This window comes from Phacochoerus africanus, chromosome 4 (assembly GCF_016906955.1).
Source record: "Phacochoerus africanus isolate WHEZ1 chromosome 4, ROS_Pafr_v1, whole genome shotgun sequence".
NCBI lineage: Eukaryota > Metazoa > Chordata > Mammalia > Artiodactyla > Suidae > Phacochoerus > Phacochoerus africanus.
In genome coordinates, this window is record NC_062547.1 from 144,433,606 (window position 1) to 144,451,148 (window position 17,543).

Here is a 17,543-nt window from a genome sequence, read left to right on the forward strand (position 1 = left end):
CTAGATAATTAGAAGCCCGATTATGGAAAATCCTTTCTTTTTTTTTTTTTTTTTTTTTTTCTTTTTAGGGCTGTACCTGCAGCAAATGGAAGCTCCCAGGCTAGGGGTCAAATCAGAGCTGCTGCTGCCGGCCTGCACCACAGCCACAGCAAGGTGGGATCCAAGTCACACCTGCGACCTACACCACCACTCACGGCAACGCTCTATTGCCAACCTACTGAGCTGAGGCCAGGGATCAGACCCGCATCTCATGGATGCTCTTGGATTCGTTTCCACTGCCCCACAACGGGAAAGCCCTGGAAAATTCTTCAGGGGGGTGTGCGTCTGTGTGCTGGGGGTGGGGCTGGAGAGAGCGAGCTTTCTTCCTCTCCCTCCTTTCCTCTGTCCCTCCGCTAAGGCCCTGGTCACCCTGGACCCCAGGGCACAGACACTGCCTGTGCGAGGGGTGGTCCAGGGTGGTGTGAAGGTATGGGCTTTGCTTCAGAGTCCGGCGGACTGGGTTGCAATTGAGGCTCTGCTGCTACTTGGCAGTGCAGGGCATGCAAGTCATTTCTGAGGCTCAGTTTTTTAAAGACGTGAATGCGAGCCCCTCCTCGTGAACAGCAAATGCTCGTGCACGCACTGTCCTGAGCTCTGTGCTTGGCCTGTAGGAAACCCTCAGGACGTCTTCCACGTGACTGGGGGGCCACCTTTGCAGTGTCTGGTTTTGCTCTCGAGGTTGGTCTCTCACCCTTATCGCACCCAGGTCGCCATGGCATGTGTTTGCTTCTCACGCACAAGGTCTGCCAGTGCTTGACTCTCCCAGAGCACGTGTAGTTGTGCAGGTTCCTAGGTATTTGTCTCCAAATAGTCGGTGAATATTGCCTTCCCGTCATGACACTGGGTCCTCAGTACTGGAAAAACTGGGAAGGATCCCAGGTTCCTTCTTCGCTGACGAACTGGGAAGGCTCTCCCCGGGTGGACTGTGAGTGCATCAGGAATGCAGACACGCGTCCTTGTTGGTCCCAGCGCATAGAGGACATTACAACGTGTTGTGACAGCCTGGGGTGGAACTCAGATGGGGAGAGAGAGAAAGATAGATACAGACCCCAGAAATTGTAGGCTGGGGGCCCACAGACTTGTTCGATGTGGCTTGAGTAGTGTTTGAGGCAACATTTTAAATGGGAAGAATCTGTAAATGCCAATGCCCCCTTCCCACGTGCCAGCTGTTTATAGGGCTGAAGGTAGATGCCTCGTTTGGGTGGCACACGTGCTCTCCACGTGGCCACCGTCTCCACCCTGCCCAGTTGCACCACACCACGATCACCAGGGGCAACTGCCACTTTGACCTCGTCGTCACGCTGTTGATTTTCGCATAGAGGGGAGGGGCCCCTTTGTTCCTGTAACTCTATCAGACAGTGAAAGTGCAAAAGAAAAAGAAAGGACTGCATGTTTTAAGGAAAATGAGACCACGCCTATTTTCCACGGGACAGTGAAGACCCTTCGCCAGTTGCGCTCGTTTTGCTGACTCGCCTGGTCTCTGTAGATGTTTGGCTCTTCATCTCACACACATGCACAGAAGACATGTCGTTCCTGAAGATTCTTCTGCTTTGGCCATGTCTTTGTGTAGACGAAGCTCTACAAAGAATGCTTGCAATTGTCAAGGAACGGTTAAGGATCAGTGTTTCCGGATAGCACTTTTTTCTTTTTCTTTTTAGGGCCATACCTGCAGCATATGGAAGTTCCCAGGCTAGGGGTCGAATTGGAGCTGCCGCTGCCAGCCACAGCCACAGCCACAGCCATGTGGGACCTACACCACAGCTCATGACAGTGCCAGACCCTTAACCCACTGAGCAAGGCCAGGGGTCACACCTGCATCCTTGTGGATACTGGTCAGGTTCCTTACCGCTGAGCCACAGCAGGAACTCCCTGATAGCACCTTAAAAGCAAAGGACCACTTCCTTTGGGCACCCGCTTGCTGCTTGTTACCTGTGGCTGGCAGCCCGTTCTCCAAACCTTCGTCATTTCCCTCTGTCTTGCTATCGAAGCACAGTGAGGCAGGTTTCACGCACGGGCAGAGGACGTGTGTTGCTGTGGATGTCACAGTCCCTCTTTTAATCGGACCTTGACCCTTAGATGTGCTATAGTGTACCCGGAAGCTGGGGAAGGACCTCTTGCCAGCAGAAGATGTATAGTCTTATGAATGAGCAAGGCCTAGATCTTTGGGAGTCGGTTTAGCAAGGAACAATGATGTGAGATCCTGAGTGTGTTTGTTTCAGTGGGGCGGAGTGCGCTAGTAATAACATTTCCTGGTCCAATAGGAAGTGGTGAATTGCCAAGCCACTGAGGTCACCATTGTTGACTCAGATTTCGGCATAAGATTAGAGTAGGGAGGCTGTCGAGTAACCGTGGAGCCAGGGCCGGTTATGATTCTGCTTTGCTCTTGGCGGGCGAAGAGGCCGTGGCTGACATCAGTGGTCCCAGGCTCCTGGCTGTGTTGACAGATGAAAGATGTTTTGCTTTGTGTGGGCTCTTGGCGGAGGCCAGAGTTGACCGAGACAGGGTGGTGGGTAGCTGGCTGCCCTGGGCTGGGTGAATACCAGTTTTCTGCATCGCCCCTGTGGTGGGAGAGGTGGGACGCCAAGAAAGTTGTAGATCTTGGGTCGTGATTCTCAAGCTGATCCAGATAGAACACTCAGCAAGACCTGAGTGAGGAGGGTGCTGCCTCTGAAGTGGGCTTTTAGGGTCGAGCCCTAGAAAGGAGGGGCAGTCGTGTGTTGCTTCTCTCATCCAGGGGGACCCCCAGGGCAGATGTTCTGGAATTTGCTGAAGAGCCCCTCTTCGGCCTTATCAGTTATCAGACGTTAATTCCAGCAAGGGGAAGTGGGCCCCTCTGATGCTCTTATTCAGGAGGAAGAAGGAAATGGCCCTGGTGTCAGAGCCCGAGTGTCACCCAGGCTCGCTCGCTTGTGGTGGAGGTGCGATTCTCTCAGTGCCGCGTGGGAGTGCTCTGGGGGTGGGGGCCCGTGTGTCGCAAGCACCTTTGGCTCATTTCTTTTCCTTTCTAACCGGCCCTTCCCCCTCCCTCATTTTGAACCTAACCCACACTTGGCCTCTGTTCCCTCCATGGGCCCGCCGCTCATCTGCCCCAGTGATGACAGCGAGTTTTCTGTGTGTCTGATGCTGTGAAATGTGTCCTCCATATGTCCCTTAACCATCACAGCAAGCCCATGACATGCGTCCTCTTAATATCTGCCCTTTGGAGAACAGCGCAGAGCAGTTCCATTCCTTGTCCCCTTGGAAGCACGAGGGTTGGGATCACCGGGGAGCTTCAGGTACTGATGAGAAGTCTTCTATCGTGGTATTGAAAGACTTTGGTTTATTGAGGTGTCATTACAGAAATCGAATAAATCTGAAGGCTGCATCTCAGTGACTTTATGCACACACACACACACACACACACACCCTGTGTGACCGCCTGGCTCAAGCTGCAGAACCACAGAAGGTTTCCTTGGGCCCCTTCTCAGTCACTGCCCATACTTCCCTCCCCAAGACAAAATCATTTTTCTCACTGTGGTCACCATAGAAGATTTTTGCGTGTATTCGAACATCGTATGAATGGAATCACAGCATTGGTCGTCTTTCGTGTCTGGCTTCGTTCCCTCATTGTGCTGTCTGTGGGATTCATTCATGATGTTGAGTGTAGCAATAGTTGGGATTTTTTTTGCTTTTCCGGGCTGCACCTGTGGCTTATGCAAGTTCCCAGGCTAGGGATCCAATTGGAGCTCTAGGTGCCGGCCTCCGCCACAGCCACAGGATCTGAGCCGCATCTCGGACCAACACCACAGCTCACGGTGGTGCTGGATCCTGAACCCACTGAACAAGGCCAGGGATCAGCCTCATATCCTCATGGATACTAGTTGGGCCACGGCGGGATCTTCCTCTCTTGTCTAAATATACAGCCGTTTATTCTCTTCTGAATGGGTATTTGGTATTTCGCTCTTGCAAAATTTGGCCGTTATGAGGAAAACTGAGTATCCTCACATGTGTCTTTGGTGGACTTACAGGTGAACTTAGATGCTCATTTCTCTTGGGTGTATATTTAGAGGTAGGATTCCTAGGTCATCAAGCAGGTGTGCCTTTTGCTTTAGTAGGTATTTCCAAAGTGGTTTCATGGCTTTACTCTCCCACCAGTGAGCTATGAGAGTTCCAGTGGCTCTATGCTCTTGCTAGTACTTGGTATTGGGGTCTTTAGAAGGCTCTCCTACGTCCAGGAGGGTGTTTGTTTTATTTCATTGTGGTTTTAGGTGCATTTCCTGGAGGACTCATCACGTTCGTCCTTGTCTCTCATGCTCGCTGGCCATTCGTGTGTCCTCTCTTAGGAGGTGTCCACTCACTCCTGTCTGCATTTTCATTAATTGGGATGTTCATGTCTTCCCTAGGTATTTGCTGACATTCTCTGCATATTCTGGGTAGGCGTCTCATTGGAGATAAAAATTCCAGACCTCTCTTACTGTCTTAATAGTATCTTCTGATGACTGGAAGTTCTTATTTTGGTGAAGTCCAATTTAGCCTTCTTTTTTATAATTAAGGCTTATTGTGTTCTTCCACAAAACTCATTGCCTTTCCATGTCGTGAGTGTTTTGATGCAGAAAAAATTGTAGAGAACCAACTCCTGCTCGAGACAGTAAGCCACAGTCACATTGGACATGGCTGGATTCCTGTTTCTGGACTGGCTGTTTGATTAGAGTGGTGTTGCAAGCCCTCATATTTATGAAGCTCTTCGGTTGCACAAAGCTCTTTCTTTTCAATCTCACACGATCCCAGGTAGGAGCTGATGGAAGGTCTTGCAGGGGGGCTGGTCTCTTGTGACGGCGAGGGAGGTGAGTGGTCCCCACCAGCTCTCTGGGGGCTGCAGCACTTTCCTGGTTGCCGTGGCCTTGGGTGTGTGCCTGAAGCATTAGACGCCTCAGTTCCGATCCTGGCTCTGTAACTGTGGACAAGATACGTAACCTGGCCAAGCCTTGGTTTTCTCATCCCCTAAATGGGATAATGTGAGAGGGTACCTCCCTCACGACACAACTGTGAAGATGAAATGAATTAATTAATATGTCGTGCTCAGCACGACATCTGGCGCACAGTGCTGGTTATTATTGCAGTTGTTCTTTTATTATAGTGTTTGACAGAATCACAATTACTGTTATTTTCGTTTAGCCACACCTGCAGCACATGGAAGTTTCAGGGCCAGGGATGCAGTCCAGGCCGCAACTATGATGTCCGCCACAGCTGCGACAGCGCTGGATCCTTTGACTCACTGCACTGGACCGGGGATTGAACCCTCGCCTCTGCACGACCTGAGCTGCTGCGGTCGGGTTCTTAACCCTCTGTGCCACAGCGGGAACGCCCCAGTTATTTTAATTGAAGTATAGTTGACGAAAAATACTAGTTTCGGGTGTCGAGCATAGTGGGTTGCTATTTTTATAGATGACACGCCTTACAAAGTTAGAGACTGTTGACTGCATTCCCCATCTGTGCATTGCATCCTATGACATACGTGGTGGCTTGCACCTGTTCATCCCCTTCCCCTGTTTGGCCCTCCTCTCACTCTGCTCTCCTCTGGTGCCCACGGGTTTGTTCTCTGTATCTGAGAATCACAGTGCTTTCCTGAGCTGGAAGGAGCTTTGATCATTTTACTCCATTTCTCTTTTATTGTGGTGGATTTTCCTTTTCTGCTTCCACCCTCTCTCCTCACGAGGTCTCTCTCTCTCTCTCTCTCTCTCTCTGTCTCTGTCTGTCTCTAGCTCCCCTTTTATTATGAAAAGCAGATGCATTTCAGACAAGAACCGAGTGGGAAGTGTGCTGTCTTACAGGGCCTGACAGGGAACGTGAAGCGTCACTGAGAGTCTTGCATGTTTTGTTGCAGTTTGAGGTGTGGTGGCTAATGGGAGCATTGGGACAGTAAATACGGAAAGGGGATTACTGCTTGAGTCCCCCCCCACCCCCACCCAACAATGGACCCATCTACCTTGGCTCTAGGAATTTCACACATCAGGGGTTTATGGAATAGCAGTTTAAATTGCAATAAAGGAAAAAAGCCTTGAAGCCGAGTGAGGGTTTTCTAGATGCCTGGAGGTGTTAGACCTGTGATCCACATTGCACACCCACGAGGCGGGGAGAGTTTTCTGCTCGGGGTGGTCGGATGGAGGGCGTCTGCTTTATTCTGCGCTCCACCCCCCCCCCGCCCCCGACAAAAAAGGGGAACAAAACCACATGTGGAAAAGGGTTTATATTTTGATATGTCTTCTCAAAGTGAAAACAAATCCTGTTGCCGTTCCTGGTGACGAAGGCCAAGTGGCCCACCCTTCACGGCCTCCGGCTTGGTCTGCGCTTCCTCTTTGTGGCTCTGGGTGGAAATTTCACACCGTGTGCCATGAGGCTGATGTGACATCTGCGAGGTCCCTGCCTTCTGGGTCTGCGAGGCAGCCCTGTGACCACCCAGCAGGAAATGGACCAGAGACCTGCTGCCTGGTGTTGAGAGTGGCCCTGCCCCAGGGTGGAGAGGAGGGGGCCTCTGCTCTCCAGGGAAGGGGGAGCAGGAAGGAAAAGGGGGGCCTGGGTGGGCAGAGGACCTAACTGTGCCTCCAGACCACTGGGGAGATGGTTAAAGTCCAGGTTCGAGGGCCCCGCCCAGAAGTTCAGGTGCAGGAAGGCGGGGCTGGGCTGGGCGTCTCCCTGTTAAGGAAGTGACCGCTCTAGAACCAGCAACGCTGCAGTGCAGCAGGCTGACACTCAGAGCAGCACGCGGAGGCCCAGGCCCAGGGATGCGAGCTCTCCAGTGGACTGCAGCTTCGTGGCTCTTCATCCCAAAGCCCTTAAAGCTTGGCGCTCAGCTCTTTGAAAGGTGGAGGGGTGGAATCCGTACACCGAGCCCCCAGGCCACAGCATTAGCTCTGTGAGGCCCCTGCTGCCAGCCCTCTGCAGACACCCAGGGGCTCGGGGACCCCCGGAGGGGCTGCTGGTGTTGGGAGACAGGCACTTGGGCCTGCGAAGGAGAATTTCTGAGAAGTGGGTGCGCCCTGAGAAATGGTGCAAAGAGTTGCTGTGTCTTCTGAGCCGTTGTGGTGCTGGTCCAGCGCCTGGTGCGGCTGTCCCGGGAAGCACCAGCCTCTCAGGAATCCGTGTCCATCCCATCCCCTGCCTCTCAGGCTCCGCACACCCCCTCCTCCACCCCGCCCCTGCCACGCCGCTCCTCCCTCTCTGTCCGCTGCCCATTCACAAGTGCTCCCATCCACGCCCCCACCCCAGCGCCCCCATCCCCAGCGCCTCTCTGCTTAAAGCTCACATCTGCGAAAAGTTACTTTCTTCTTCGATGGTGAGGGATGATGAGTGAAAAGACACAAATGTGATGTTTAAAATGTGTTCGACATAAATAGCTCCCGCATTTTCCCTGGAGCTGCGGTCGGAAGGCGGGAGCCGTGACTCCAGGCAGGGTGAAGGAACAGGCATAGTTGCTGTGGGCCCAGGCTTGTGCTGCTCAGGGCACCGCCGAAGTTGTGTGTGTGTGTGTGTGTGTGTCTGCTGCTCCTCTGATCCTTGCGAGCCTGAGCGCGGCTGTGGACCCGGTTGGTAACCAGACTTCTTTCTCGCCTGCAGATCTTGTGTTGCCCTTTTAGGCTTCCTCAAACTTTGAAGACGAGGGTTTGAATCAGCAATTCTAAACTTTTTGCAGGTTGCCCTCGTCTTTGATAGCAGTTTGAGTTGTTTGTCCAGAAAAATACACATCCATTTGGAAGGGGGAGGGGGCTTATAGATGCTCCGGGGCCGCCTGTGGATCCTGAGTCAAGGACGCCTGCGTTAATGAGCGGAGAGGGTGTGTAGCCCCTCCTCCCAAGGTCGTTTTGGGGGCACACCTCTCCTTGTGTGACATCTGTAATGGGTACACCACACACACCCTGCGAGGCTGGGCACCTTCTCTCGGGAGGGTGTGTGCTCAGTTTGAAAGAGAAAGCGGGTTTCAAGGAGAGCGTGAGCGGACCCCAGGCCTGTGAAGAACTTAGCACCTGACGGGGCAAAGATGCGCTGCAGAACCACTGTGTGCCTTTAACATAGTCATGCGATCAGTGCCCATGACCCCCTCAAACGTTTTCATGTCAAAAGCAGCTTAGAAGCCTTGGACTAGATAGCAGACCAGGGTCCCTCCAGACTGATGCGCCCCATAGAGCAAGCCCAGTGGTTCTCTTCCCTTCAGCGCGTGGATGCTCTTCTCCTCCGGGCAGGAAAGCACCCTGGTTAGAAGCCTCTTGGAGAAGAGGGTCTCTGGGAACAAACACGGCCTGAGGGCCTCGCTTGATTCCTGGGTCCCTCGCCTCCAAGTGGAATCTATCTTCTGCGTTTCATCCCACCTCGCCGAGGGAGGTGGGCTCATTGAGAGCGGGTTGGGGTGATGGCTTTGCTGTCTGAGGCTGGAAGGTGGCTCTGAAAAGCTGAGGGGTGCTCCTCTCCCTGCGTGTCGCTGACCCCAGCCGCCTCTCGCTGCGTGGGTGTCTCTCGAAGGCTCGCCTTCCTCGGGCCGTCGACCCGCGGTGCTGGCTTCACAGCCGTGTCCTCCTTTCTCCGCAGGCCCGGGGTTATCACCATGCAGGCGTTGTCTGAAGAGGACCGCAGGCTCTGGATGGAAGCCATGGACGGCCGGGAACCTGTAAGTAACCATTCAGGGACGTCGAGCAAGAGTAAAGGTCCTGCGTGGTTTGTTGCTTCCTTGGGGCGGTGATGGTTGCTGTTGCTGCAAGCAAAGCCGTGGGCTCTCCGGACCCGTGTACCAGAGGGACCTCTGAACCTTCTTGGGCTCATGTTTGTGGATGTTGATCCCGGGCTTGGGCCTCTCCGTCTAAGGTGTGGCTCCTGCTCCTTCACCAAGGCTGTTGGAGCACCCGGAGGCCTCTTAGAGGAGGCACAGTCCCCCTCCGGCTTCCTGAATATTCATTGATGCCACCTCGAACTGGTACAAAGCGTTATCTCAGATTTCACAGGCTAAAGGAGGAGAAAAGCGTAGGTAGCGGCTTTTCTCATCACCCTCCGGCTCAGCCTCCTCTTGCCGTTGGCCCACTTCCCATCACAAGCAGTGGGATCTTCAAGGTCCCTGACAAGAGTTCATCTTGCAGATGTGATCCCTGCCCCGTTCCAGCAATGCTGATCTCCGCTGGGTGATGTCCTCTTGTGGTTTGCGTGCATCTCGTGACCTGTAAGAACACCTAAGAGCCTTGGGGAAGTTCCAGGAGCAGAGAAGTCCTCTTAATTTGGTGCCATCTTAACCTTGACATGTCAGGATTTCTGTGACCTCAAGGTTACAGAAATCCTAAGAGTACAGTCTAATCCTGTCTCAGCAGTAAAGGATGAAAAGAACCTACACTGTCCGAGGGCCAGTAGTGAGCATTTACAAAGGCTCTCTTGAATCGGGGAGATGTGTACAAGGGACAGGGGACGTGACCTCCGCTGACCGTACAACGCTTGTGTATCAAGCAGGGTGTGCAGGGGAGATGATTCTGGCTCCTTTGTGTGTCTCTTTCTCAGCCCACCCTGGTTAGGGGATCCGTATCGATGAATGAATGTCCTTTTCCGCTCAGCTATTTTGTGCACAGATGTGGACTCAGTACAGGTCGCTCGGCATAAACAAATCATTAGTGTTTGACACGTAACAGTCCAGAGCAAGCTTTAAAGACCTCTTTACAGATTTAGGCACAGTTTGTTAAACTCTCATTCATTAGGCATAATTTCATCGTAGTGCTTCCTCTGAGCTGAAATACGGGATGCCCCGATTGTCGCTGCATGCGTTGGAACTGATACCTTTTGAAAACTTTCTCAAAAGCAGATCCACGTTTCTCCCTTCAGGGCTTTGTGGGCACAGGAGCTGCTCGACGTCCTAGGCCTTTGAAAGCAGTTTCCTAAGTCACCCCTCCTATCTTTGCTGTTAGCACCTACCGTTAGCTGAGCCCTTTTTTCGTGTGTAAGGCGCAGATTTAGCATATGACTGCTCTTAACCCATTTATTCCTCTTAGTACCTTGCAAAGGAAAGGTTATGACTCCATTTCCCGGAGGAGGAAACTGAGGCTTATAACTTGCCCCCGGTTGCACAGATAGTAAGTGGCAAGATTGGTAGGGTCCGGGCTATGCTGCTGTAACAAAGAGACTTGCAAATGCAGGGGCTTAATGAGTAAGACAGACGTGCTTTTCCCACGCAGAGCACAGAAGTGAGCCATCCGAGTCCAGGGGGGTCACTCTGTCGCCCTCAACCTGCGGCTCCCCAGGTGGCTCGGTCATTTCCGTTTTCCCGCCAGATAACGGAGATGAGGGCATCTGGACCCTGGAGAGGACACCTCCTGTCCATTGCCCCTGCCCCCAAGGACTGATGTGGCCACATTTATCTACAAAGGAGAATGAGAAAAGGAGGCTGAACCCTGGCAGCCAAGGGCCCAGCCGTGCCCAGGGCATCTTGGCACCTCAAGTAATGACAGAAACGCTGTGCCGAGGTTACCAGGTGCCACCACGGTGGCAAGGCCAGAGCTCAATCCCACGTCTAGCCCTGAGTGGGTTTGGTTTTTGTTTTTAATAGACATAAAACGTCACATTGCCCTCTAAGCATCCTCACTCAGTTTGTTTTTACAGTACTTTCTCTGATTCTCTTGAATGTTTTTTCAACTCGTAGGGGAGGAAATATCCAGGAAAAAAAACAAGTCTGGTCAGAGCATCCTATTCTTGGTATGAGTGAAAACCCCACTAGTGCATGCGTGCGTGCGTGTGTGCGTGCGTGTTCCCTCCTGTAAGCTGGGGTTCTAAACCTGCTTCACCCAGTGCATTCTAAGCCTCCTCACCTCCCACCCCTGCATCTGGATCTTTGCTCTCTCTCTGCATGAACCTGGGCCTCTTACTAACCAGTGACTTTTCCCATAGATCCCCATCTGGCCTCTGCAGATGGAAAGCGTGCTGTTGAGAGAAACAGCCCCTTGCCCCAGAATGTGCACATTAAAAACAAGTTTAAGCGCAAAACAGTTGTTTTCTAAACGTAATATAAAATTCTTTCCTCTCAGAAACGTACAGCGTGTGTCCAAAACCACACCTCCACGTGCCTTTAAGTTTCCTAAGAGCGAGATGACTGCAGACACGGGATGAGTCCGTAGCTGGCAGGGATGTCAGGTCCATTGCTGGGAGCCTCTGGGGAGCTCTGCTGGAGGAGGACACCCAGGAGACAATTAGCAGCTCCAGTTTTCATCACCAGCTCCCTAATTAGTTAAATCTGTTCCCCTGGGAGGCTTGGCTTTGGTCAGGGAGCAGAAACCTCTTTTTCTAGTAGATCTTTTTCTGGTATTTCTATTACATGAGGGAGACGGTAATGGCAGCCCTTATCTTTTACTTCTCTATTTATAGCTCCATTGTTCTGTGATTGATTATTCCGCGTGGGATTTTTTTTTTTTTTTGAAAGAAGGGCTTGGTAATTTTGATTTCCACCCTTTTTGTTCTTTCATTATTCGGTAACGCCTCAGGATGGTTGCTTGAAAAAAACACAAATGAACCCCAAAGCAGTTGACTTTACAGTGTTTTGGCTAATTGTTAAATAAATAAATGACAGTTTTTAGCAGCCAGTGGCCTTCTAGTCTGGAGAAATGTCACATGTCTTTGTTATTGATGGACATAATGGAGGGAAAAATTAGAGTTGAATTTCTATAACAAGCATTATGGTTTTACCTATGTAATGAATTCGAATTCAAATGAAGAAAACGCAGTTCAAACTTGTCTGAGAAAAGCTTTATTTATTGGCTTACATCATTGAAAAATATTGGGGTATAATAGTACTGGCCCATCTGAATCCAGAGACTTCTATAATTTTTGGAGTTGGTTTTTTTTCTTTTGTATTGGCTTCATTTCCAAGAGGTTCTTGTTATGTAGTGGTGATATGCTTCCCAACTCTTCCAGGCTTATGTCTTATTATCAAGAGCAAGAGCCAGGAATCTTTCTGTAAGGGGCTGGATAGTGAGTATTTGGGGCATCGGGGGGCTGTATTGTCACTATGGCAGCGACTCAGCTTTGCTGTTGCAGCTCAAAAGCAGCCATAGACGATGTGGAAATGAATGTGGCTGCATTTCAATAAAACTGTATTTATAAAAACAGGTAGAAGGTCACATTTCAGTCATGGGCCATCATTTGTTGATCCCTGATCTCTAAGTCAGAGAGCTTTGCCTAATAATTCCAAAGAAGTCCCATATTTGCATTTCAGTGGACTAAATCCTGGGACCAGAGGATGGGATGGATGAGGTAAGCAGGTGAGATGCACCTGCCCACCGCACGAGAACTGAATAAACGGTGGGGGGAAGGCGGGCTTCGCCTGGAGGGAAATCGAAGCCTTAATTATATGAGGAAGGGGGGTAGGCACAGTGGGGGCAGAGAGGACACAGGTTCTCCCAATTCCGCTATCTGTATCCCATTAAATTTGCTATTCAGAGAGCTTGGCCTGGAGTGGAAGCCGCAAGTTTACGGTACTTCCTGGTGAAAGACGGGCTTCTTCCTCCCTAGGAATGGGAACAAGGCAAAGAAGCCCGGTCTTTCCACTCTTCCTGAGCGTGGTCCTGGAAGTCCGCGCCAGGGCAGCAGGGGAAGAAAAGAGAACAGTAGGCCTACTGTTGTGAGTCTGTATTTTTAAAAAACTCCACAAGCTAGCCCGTCAGATAAAATTTTGATAAAATTTTGAAATGATTCCGCTGGATTTTCTCCACTTTCTCTTAAAGCTGGGTTGACAAGCTGTAGCGTCACCATTCCAGCTCCATAAGCTTTCACTTTCCTGGTCTGTGGCCACTGTCCTGGCCGGGGTCCGTGGTTCTGGCCGTGGTCCTGGTCTGTGTCCCATTTAAAACTGCAACGTCTATTCTTTGCAGTTTTAAATGGGACACAGAATCTTTGTTGAAGCTGCATAAAGACTGCAGCCAAGAGAAATTTTAGAAACAGCGAATTTCCTTTTTCTCAGGTCCTTGTAACTAAGGTTCTCCCTCCTTGTGTCTTTGTGTATCGCTCAGAGCATGTTCACCGAAAGCAAGCTGATTAGCAGCAGCAAGTCCAGAATCATTACCAACACCTGCACCCCCAGCCTGATGCCTTTCTCATTCTTCCTCCCTGCTAGTGACTTAACAAGTTAATGGGACTCATATGGGAACTTGAAGTCCCAGAACTGGAACGACCCTAGTCTTTTTTTTTTTTTTTTTGGCTGTGCCCATGGTATACAGAAGTTCCCATGCCAGGGATAAAAACCTGAGCCACAGCGGGGACAATGCCAAGTCCTTAACCTCTAGGCCACCGGGGAACTCCAGGCTTGCCCTCCTCTTTAAAGTGTGTTCCTCTGTATTCCCATAGCTGTAATCAGGGGTGTTTGTCTGGATTTGCTCCTCTTACCTCCTTATTTTAGAGGTATTAGGCTTCATCCACATTCAAGGATTCTTTAGTCAAGTATTTCTGCACCTCGAGCCAGTACTTGAATCTCTTTTGACAGCCAGAAAGTTTGAAGGTTGGCAGACGCCAGAATTATGTGGAGTTAGATTAGGAGGAGAATAAACAGGTGCTATGGCCTCAGAGATGAGGTGTAAATACACGTATTAGTTTGAAACTATGAAATTGCCACTTGCGTAAGTCAGAACGGGCTGGATTTTGGCGATTTCCTGTGGCTCAACGTCCTAGCTGTGGAGCAGAAAGGAGCCCACACCCAGTCCAGTGTCACACCCTTATTTATCTAAGATGGAATGCAGCCTGAAAAGGCCAGTCCGTGGTTGATCTTGGGTCGATAATCCAGATCTCCTGGCTTCCAGCTCTGTGATGTTTTTACTGCAGCCCACACACGGCTGAATTATTTGCAAGCCGTAGTTGCATATGCCATCTACCCTCCCTTTTGAGTGGGACTCCTCTGCTGGGGCTCCTGCAAGTGGAAGAAGGGAAAAGAGGGCAGACTGGGGAAGAAAACACCCCTCCAGTGAGAGGATGAGGCGGCGTGGCTTCCTGCTGCTCATCTCCACTTGGAAGTCTTTTATTTCAGTCCTGTGGACTTTGAGACTGAACTCGCATCTTTCACCTTCTCGGCTAAGCCCTAGTTGGAGCCCCCGCATTCCTTAAGAACTCATGGAACAAATGGGCAGTTGCGTTGCATCTTATGTTTTGCACCCGGTTTCTGAAAATGTGAGCTCTTTTTTAACGGAAACAATGTCGATGACTTTTTTAAAAATTACAGTTGATTTATAGTGTTCTGCCAATTTCTGCTGTGCAGCAAAGTGACCCAGTCATACACACACACACACACACACACACATATATATACACATTCCCCTGCCTATATTATCATTCATCATGGTCTATCCGAAGAGATGGGTTATGGCTCCCTGCGCTGTACGGCAGGACCTCATTGCTTATCCGTGCTTGATGTGATAGTTTGTATCTACTAAGCCCCACCTCCCAGCCCATCCCGCTCCTTCCCCATCCACCTTGGTAACCGCAAGTCTCTTCTCCATGTGAGTCTGTTTCTGTTTTGTAGTTAGGTTCCTTGGTGCCCTGTTTTAGATTCTGCGTGTAAGGGATGGATGAGGGTTCCGCCAAGGTCCCATGGTCAGAGGCAGAGTGTCACGGGGTTTATCATTGTGGGCTCAGGCAGCCCGAGTGTAGATCCCTACTCACCACTACTAGGTCTCACCACTCAGAAATGACTTAGGGCCTCTGAGCATGCTTCTTTGCCTGCAAAACGAGGATAATAATAGCGACTTTCTTTAAGACTGTTTTGTAAGGACCAGCATATGTGTAAAGGGCTTATTAAGCACAAGACCTCTGCAAGGTGACTTGCTAATAAAAAGTTAGTTCTTTCGGAGTTCCTGTCGTGGCTCCGCAGAAGTGAACCCCACTAGGATCCGTGGGGATGCAGGTTCGATCCCTGGCCTCACTCAGTGGGTTAAGGATCTGGCGTTGCCGTGAGCTGTGATGTAGGATGCAGTTGAGGCTCAGATCTGGCATGGCTGTGGCTGTGGTGTAGGCTGGTAACTACAGATCTGATTAGACCCCTAGCCTGGGAACCTCCATATGCTTCGGGTGTGGCCCTAAAAAAACCAAAAAAAAAAAAAAGTTAGTTCTTTTTGCAGAGGAAGGGCGGATGCTGGGTTACCTGGATTCTCTTTCTAGCTCCGGTTCTAAACGACTTGGCTCATTTGAGCGCAGTTTCTTTGGTCAGTTTGCCAGCGCTCACCGAGGCGCGGGGCAGGGACTGCTTTTACGAGTGTGGAAAATGTGATTTCATTGAGCAGTTTGTCTGAACTTTCACGCTGAGAGCTGGAGGAGCATGAAGCAATCTTTACTTCCATTTGCTACTTCCAGGCCTGGCAGTTTGTCGTCCCAGCTGTCTGCTCAGCTCAGCTCACCACAGCACCGTGACGCTGGCATTTTCCTTTCTTAGTAAAATAAGCGATCAAAGGAGTACGGGTGGTTCAGAAGGTGTGGGGTGAAATTGCTAAGCTCCTGTGTGGCGATGCAGGCTTCACGGCCTTATAAGGGGAGGGTGGCTTGGAAGGATCCTTCTGCCCACTTTGCCAAAGGTCTCTGTAATGTCACAATGTGTGAACTGATGCAGCCTCTGAAAGTGAGAGTACAGGGAGTTCCTGTCGTGGCGCAGCGGAAACGAATCCGACTAGGAACCATGAGGTTGCGGGTTTGATCTCTGGCCTCGCTCAGTGGGTTAAGGATCTGGTGTTGCTGTGAGCTGTGGTGTAGGTTGCAGAAGCGGCTCAGATCTGGCATTGCTGTGGCTCTGGCATAGGCCGGGAGCAACAGCTCCGATTAGACGCCTAACCTGGGAACCTCCATATGCTGCAGGTATGGCCCTAAAAAGACAAAAGACAAAAAAAAAAAGTGAGAGTGCAGCATCTGAACCGACACCCCGAAGCCAGGACTGCTGGGAAATGGATGACACATCTGTGTAATTTGTGTTTCTTTGTCTTCTGCTGGGTCAAGAAGCTGGTTGCAGGCTTCGTCTTTGACTCATGTGAGTGTTCGTATTTGTTTTTTAATTATTTATTTAGTTGATACCTGTTTATCTTTTCGATGGCATCCAGCAGTTCCCGGCCCAGGGATCAAACCCGAGTCACGGTCGTGACAATGCCGCGTCCTTAACCTCTAAGCCACCAGGGCTTTCCGTGTGTTTGTAGAGGCAGAATTCATAGTCGTACACATGATAATCACACCAGTGCGTTCAAGTCTTAGAAGAAATTTAATAATACTCACTTTTGTCCTTGTTCCCTCGGGTTAAGTGTCCTTTAGAAGAACAACTTCTCATGAAATCAGATGATTGTTGATTGAGGAGCCTGAGCTACAGGTTGGGAGAAAGGAGGAGGTCAGGTGAAATCGTTTTCGGCGGGAGAGTTGATGAACCGGTCACGGGGTAACCAGATTTTCGCTTGAGCTTTGAGACTTGATAACACGCTGCGGTGTTGATTCAGATCTTCGGCATTGTTTCCGCACGCGGCACCCACTTATATGCACCCACTTATGGATTGTCTGTTGGTTCCTTTGATGGACAGTGAGGATACCAAGATGAGAATGTGCCATGTTCATAGGAATTTCCTTTGTTTGCTGTGGTTTCCCCAGTTTCTAGCACAGCAGCTGGTGCAGGAAAGCGCTCAGCCGATACGTGGTGAACCGCTAGGGTCAAAACGAGGGGGAAGGGTTGAGGCCAACTGAGGCTATTTTGTCAGAGAATCGGGTTGCCTCCATCACCTGAGACTGTGTGGGGAGATTTGAAATTGTCCGATTCCTCGATCGTATCGTAGCTTTCCTTTAGATACATATCACCCTACTTGTACCAGAATTGAGCTGAGTGACTCTGAATCATTTTTGTGCTGTGGATTCACTTGGCAGTCAGAGAGAGCCCTTAGATCCTGTCTCACAGAACCGTTTTTAAATGTATAAAGGAAAAAATACAGAAAGATAGTTATCCAAGTGGTAAAACCATTGTGATACAGTGAATATATGCTTCTTTCCTACCACGTTAAATAATAAGATACCAGGTAGGTCTGATAACACCTGTAAATGCTATTTCAGGTTACCTGTGATGACCGTAGCGTTCCAGGGAAATAGCTGTGATTTCTCTTTGTGACAAAGCCACCGATCCTGCTAACACTAGTGTGGTGGCTGCCTGTGCTCCTATGTGAAGGCAGGGCTAACTAAATTTCAGTTAGAGGCTGCTGCAAATAGTGGTGTGTTGTTTCTCCCTTCCTTCAAAGGTCACGGGCTTCTCTCTGCTGTCCGTGGACCCCATTTTTCCATTTCTTGGCAAAGATGTTCGGGAGACTTGCTTCCTGACTTCCAAGCCCTTGTCTCAGCTTGTGATTGTACATCAATTCGTGTGATTATTTGTTTAATATCAGTCCTCTTGCTGGATTGACGTCTTTCAGAGGATGAGAACAGTGTCACTTTTAAAAAAGGTCTTTCTATCTTTTCTACATAGTAGCTGGCACAGGGTAGCTACTCAGTGTCGACTTGTCAAATAATCAGATGAA

At 50.3% G+C, this 17,543-nt stretch overlaps 1 protein-coding gene across 5 annotated transcripts in view; it reads left to right on the forward strand.

Annotated features, from left to right (window-relative positions):
* The window catches only part of ARHGAP26 (Rho GTPase activating protein 26), a 459,207-nt gene that overhangs the window by 174,840 nt on the left and 266,824 nt on the right, over window positions 1-17,543 (forward strand). For all 5 annotated transcript variants that reach the window (XM_047778926.1, XM_047778927.1, XM_047778929.1 and 2 more), the window contains exon 11: window positions 8,599-8,677. In XM_047778926.1, coding sequence (XP_047634882.1) covers window positions 8,599-8,677 — 79 coding nt within the window. The remainder of the gene's footprint in view (window positions 1-8,598; window positions 8,678-17,543) is intronic.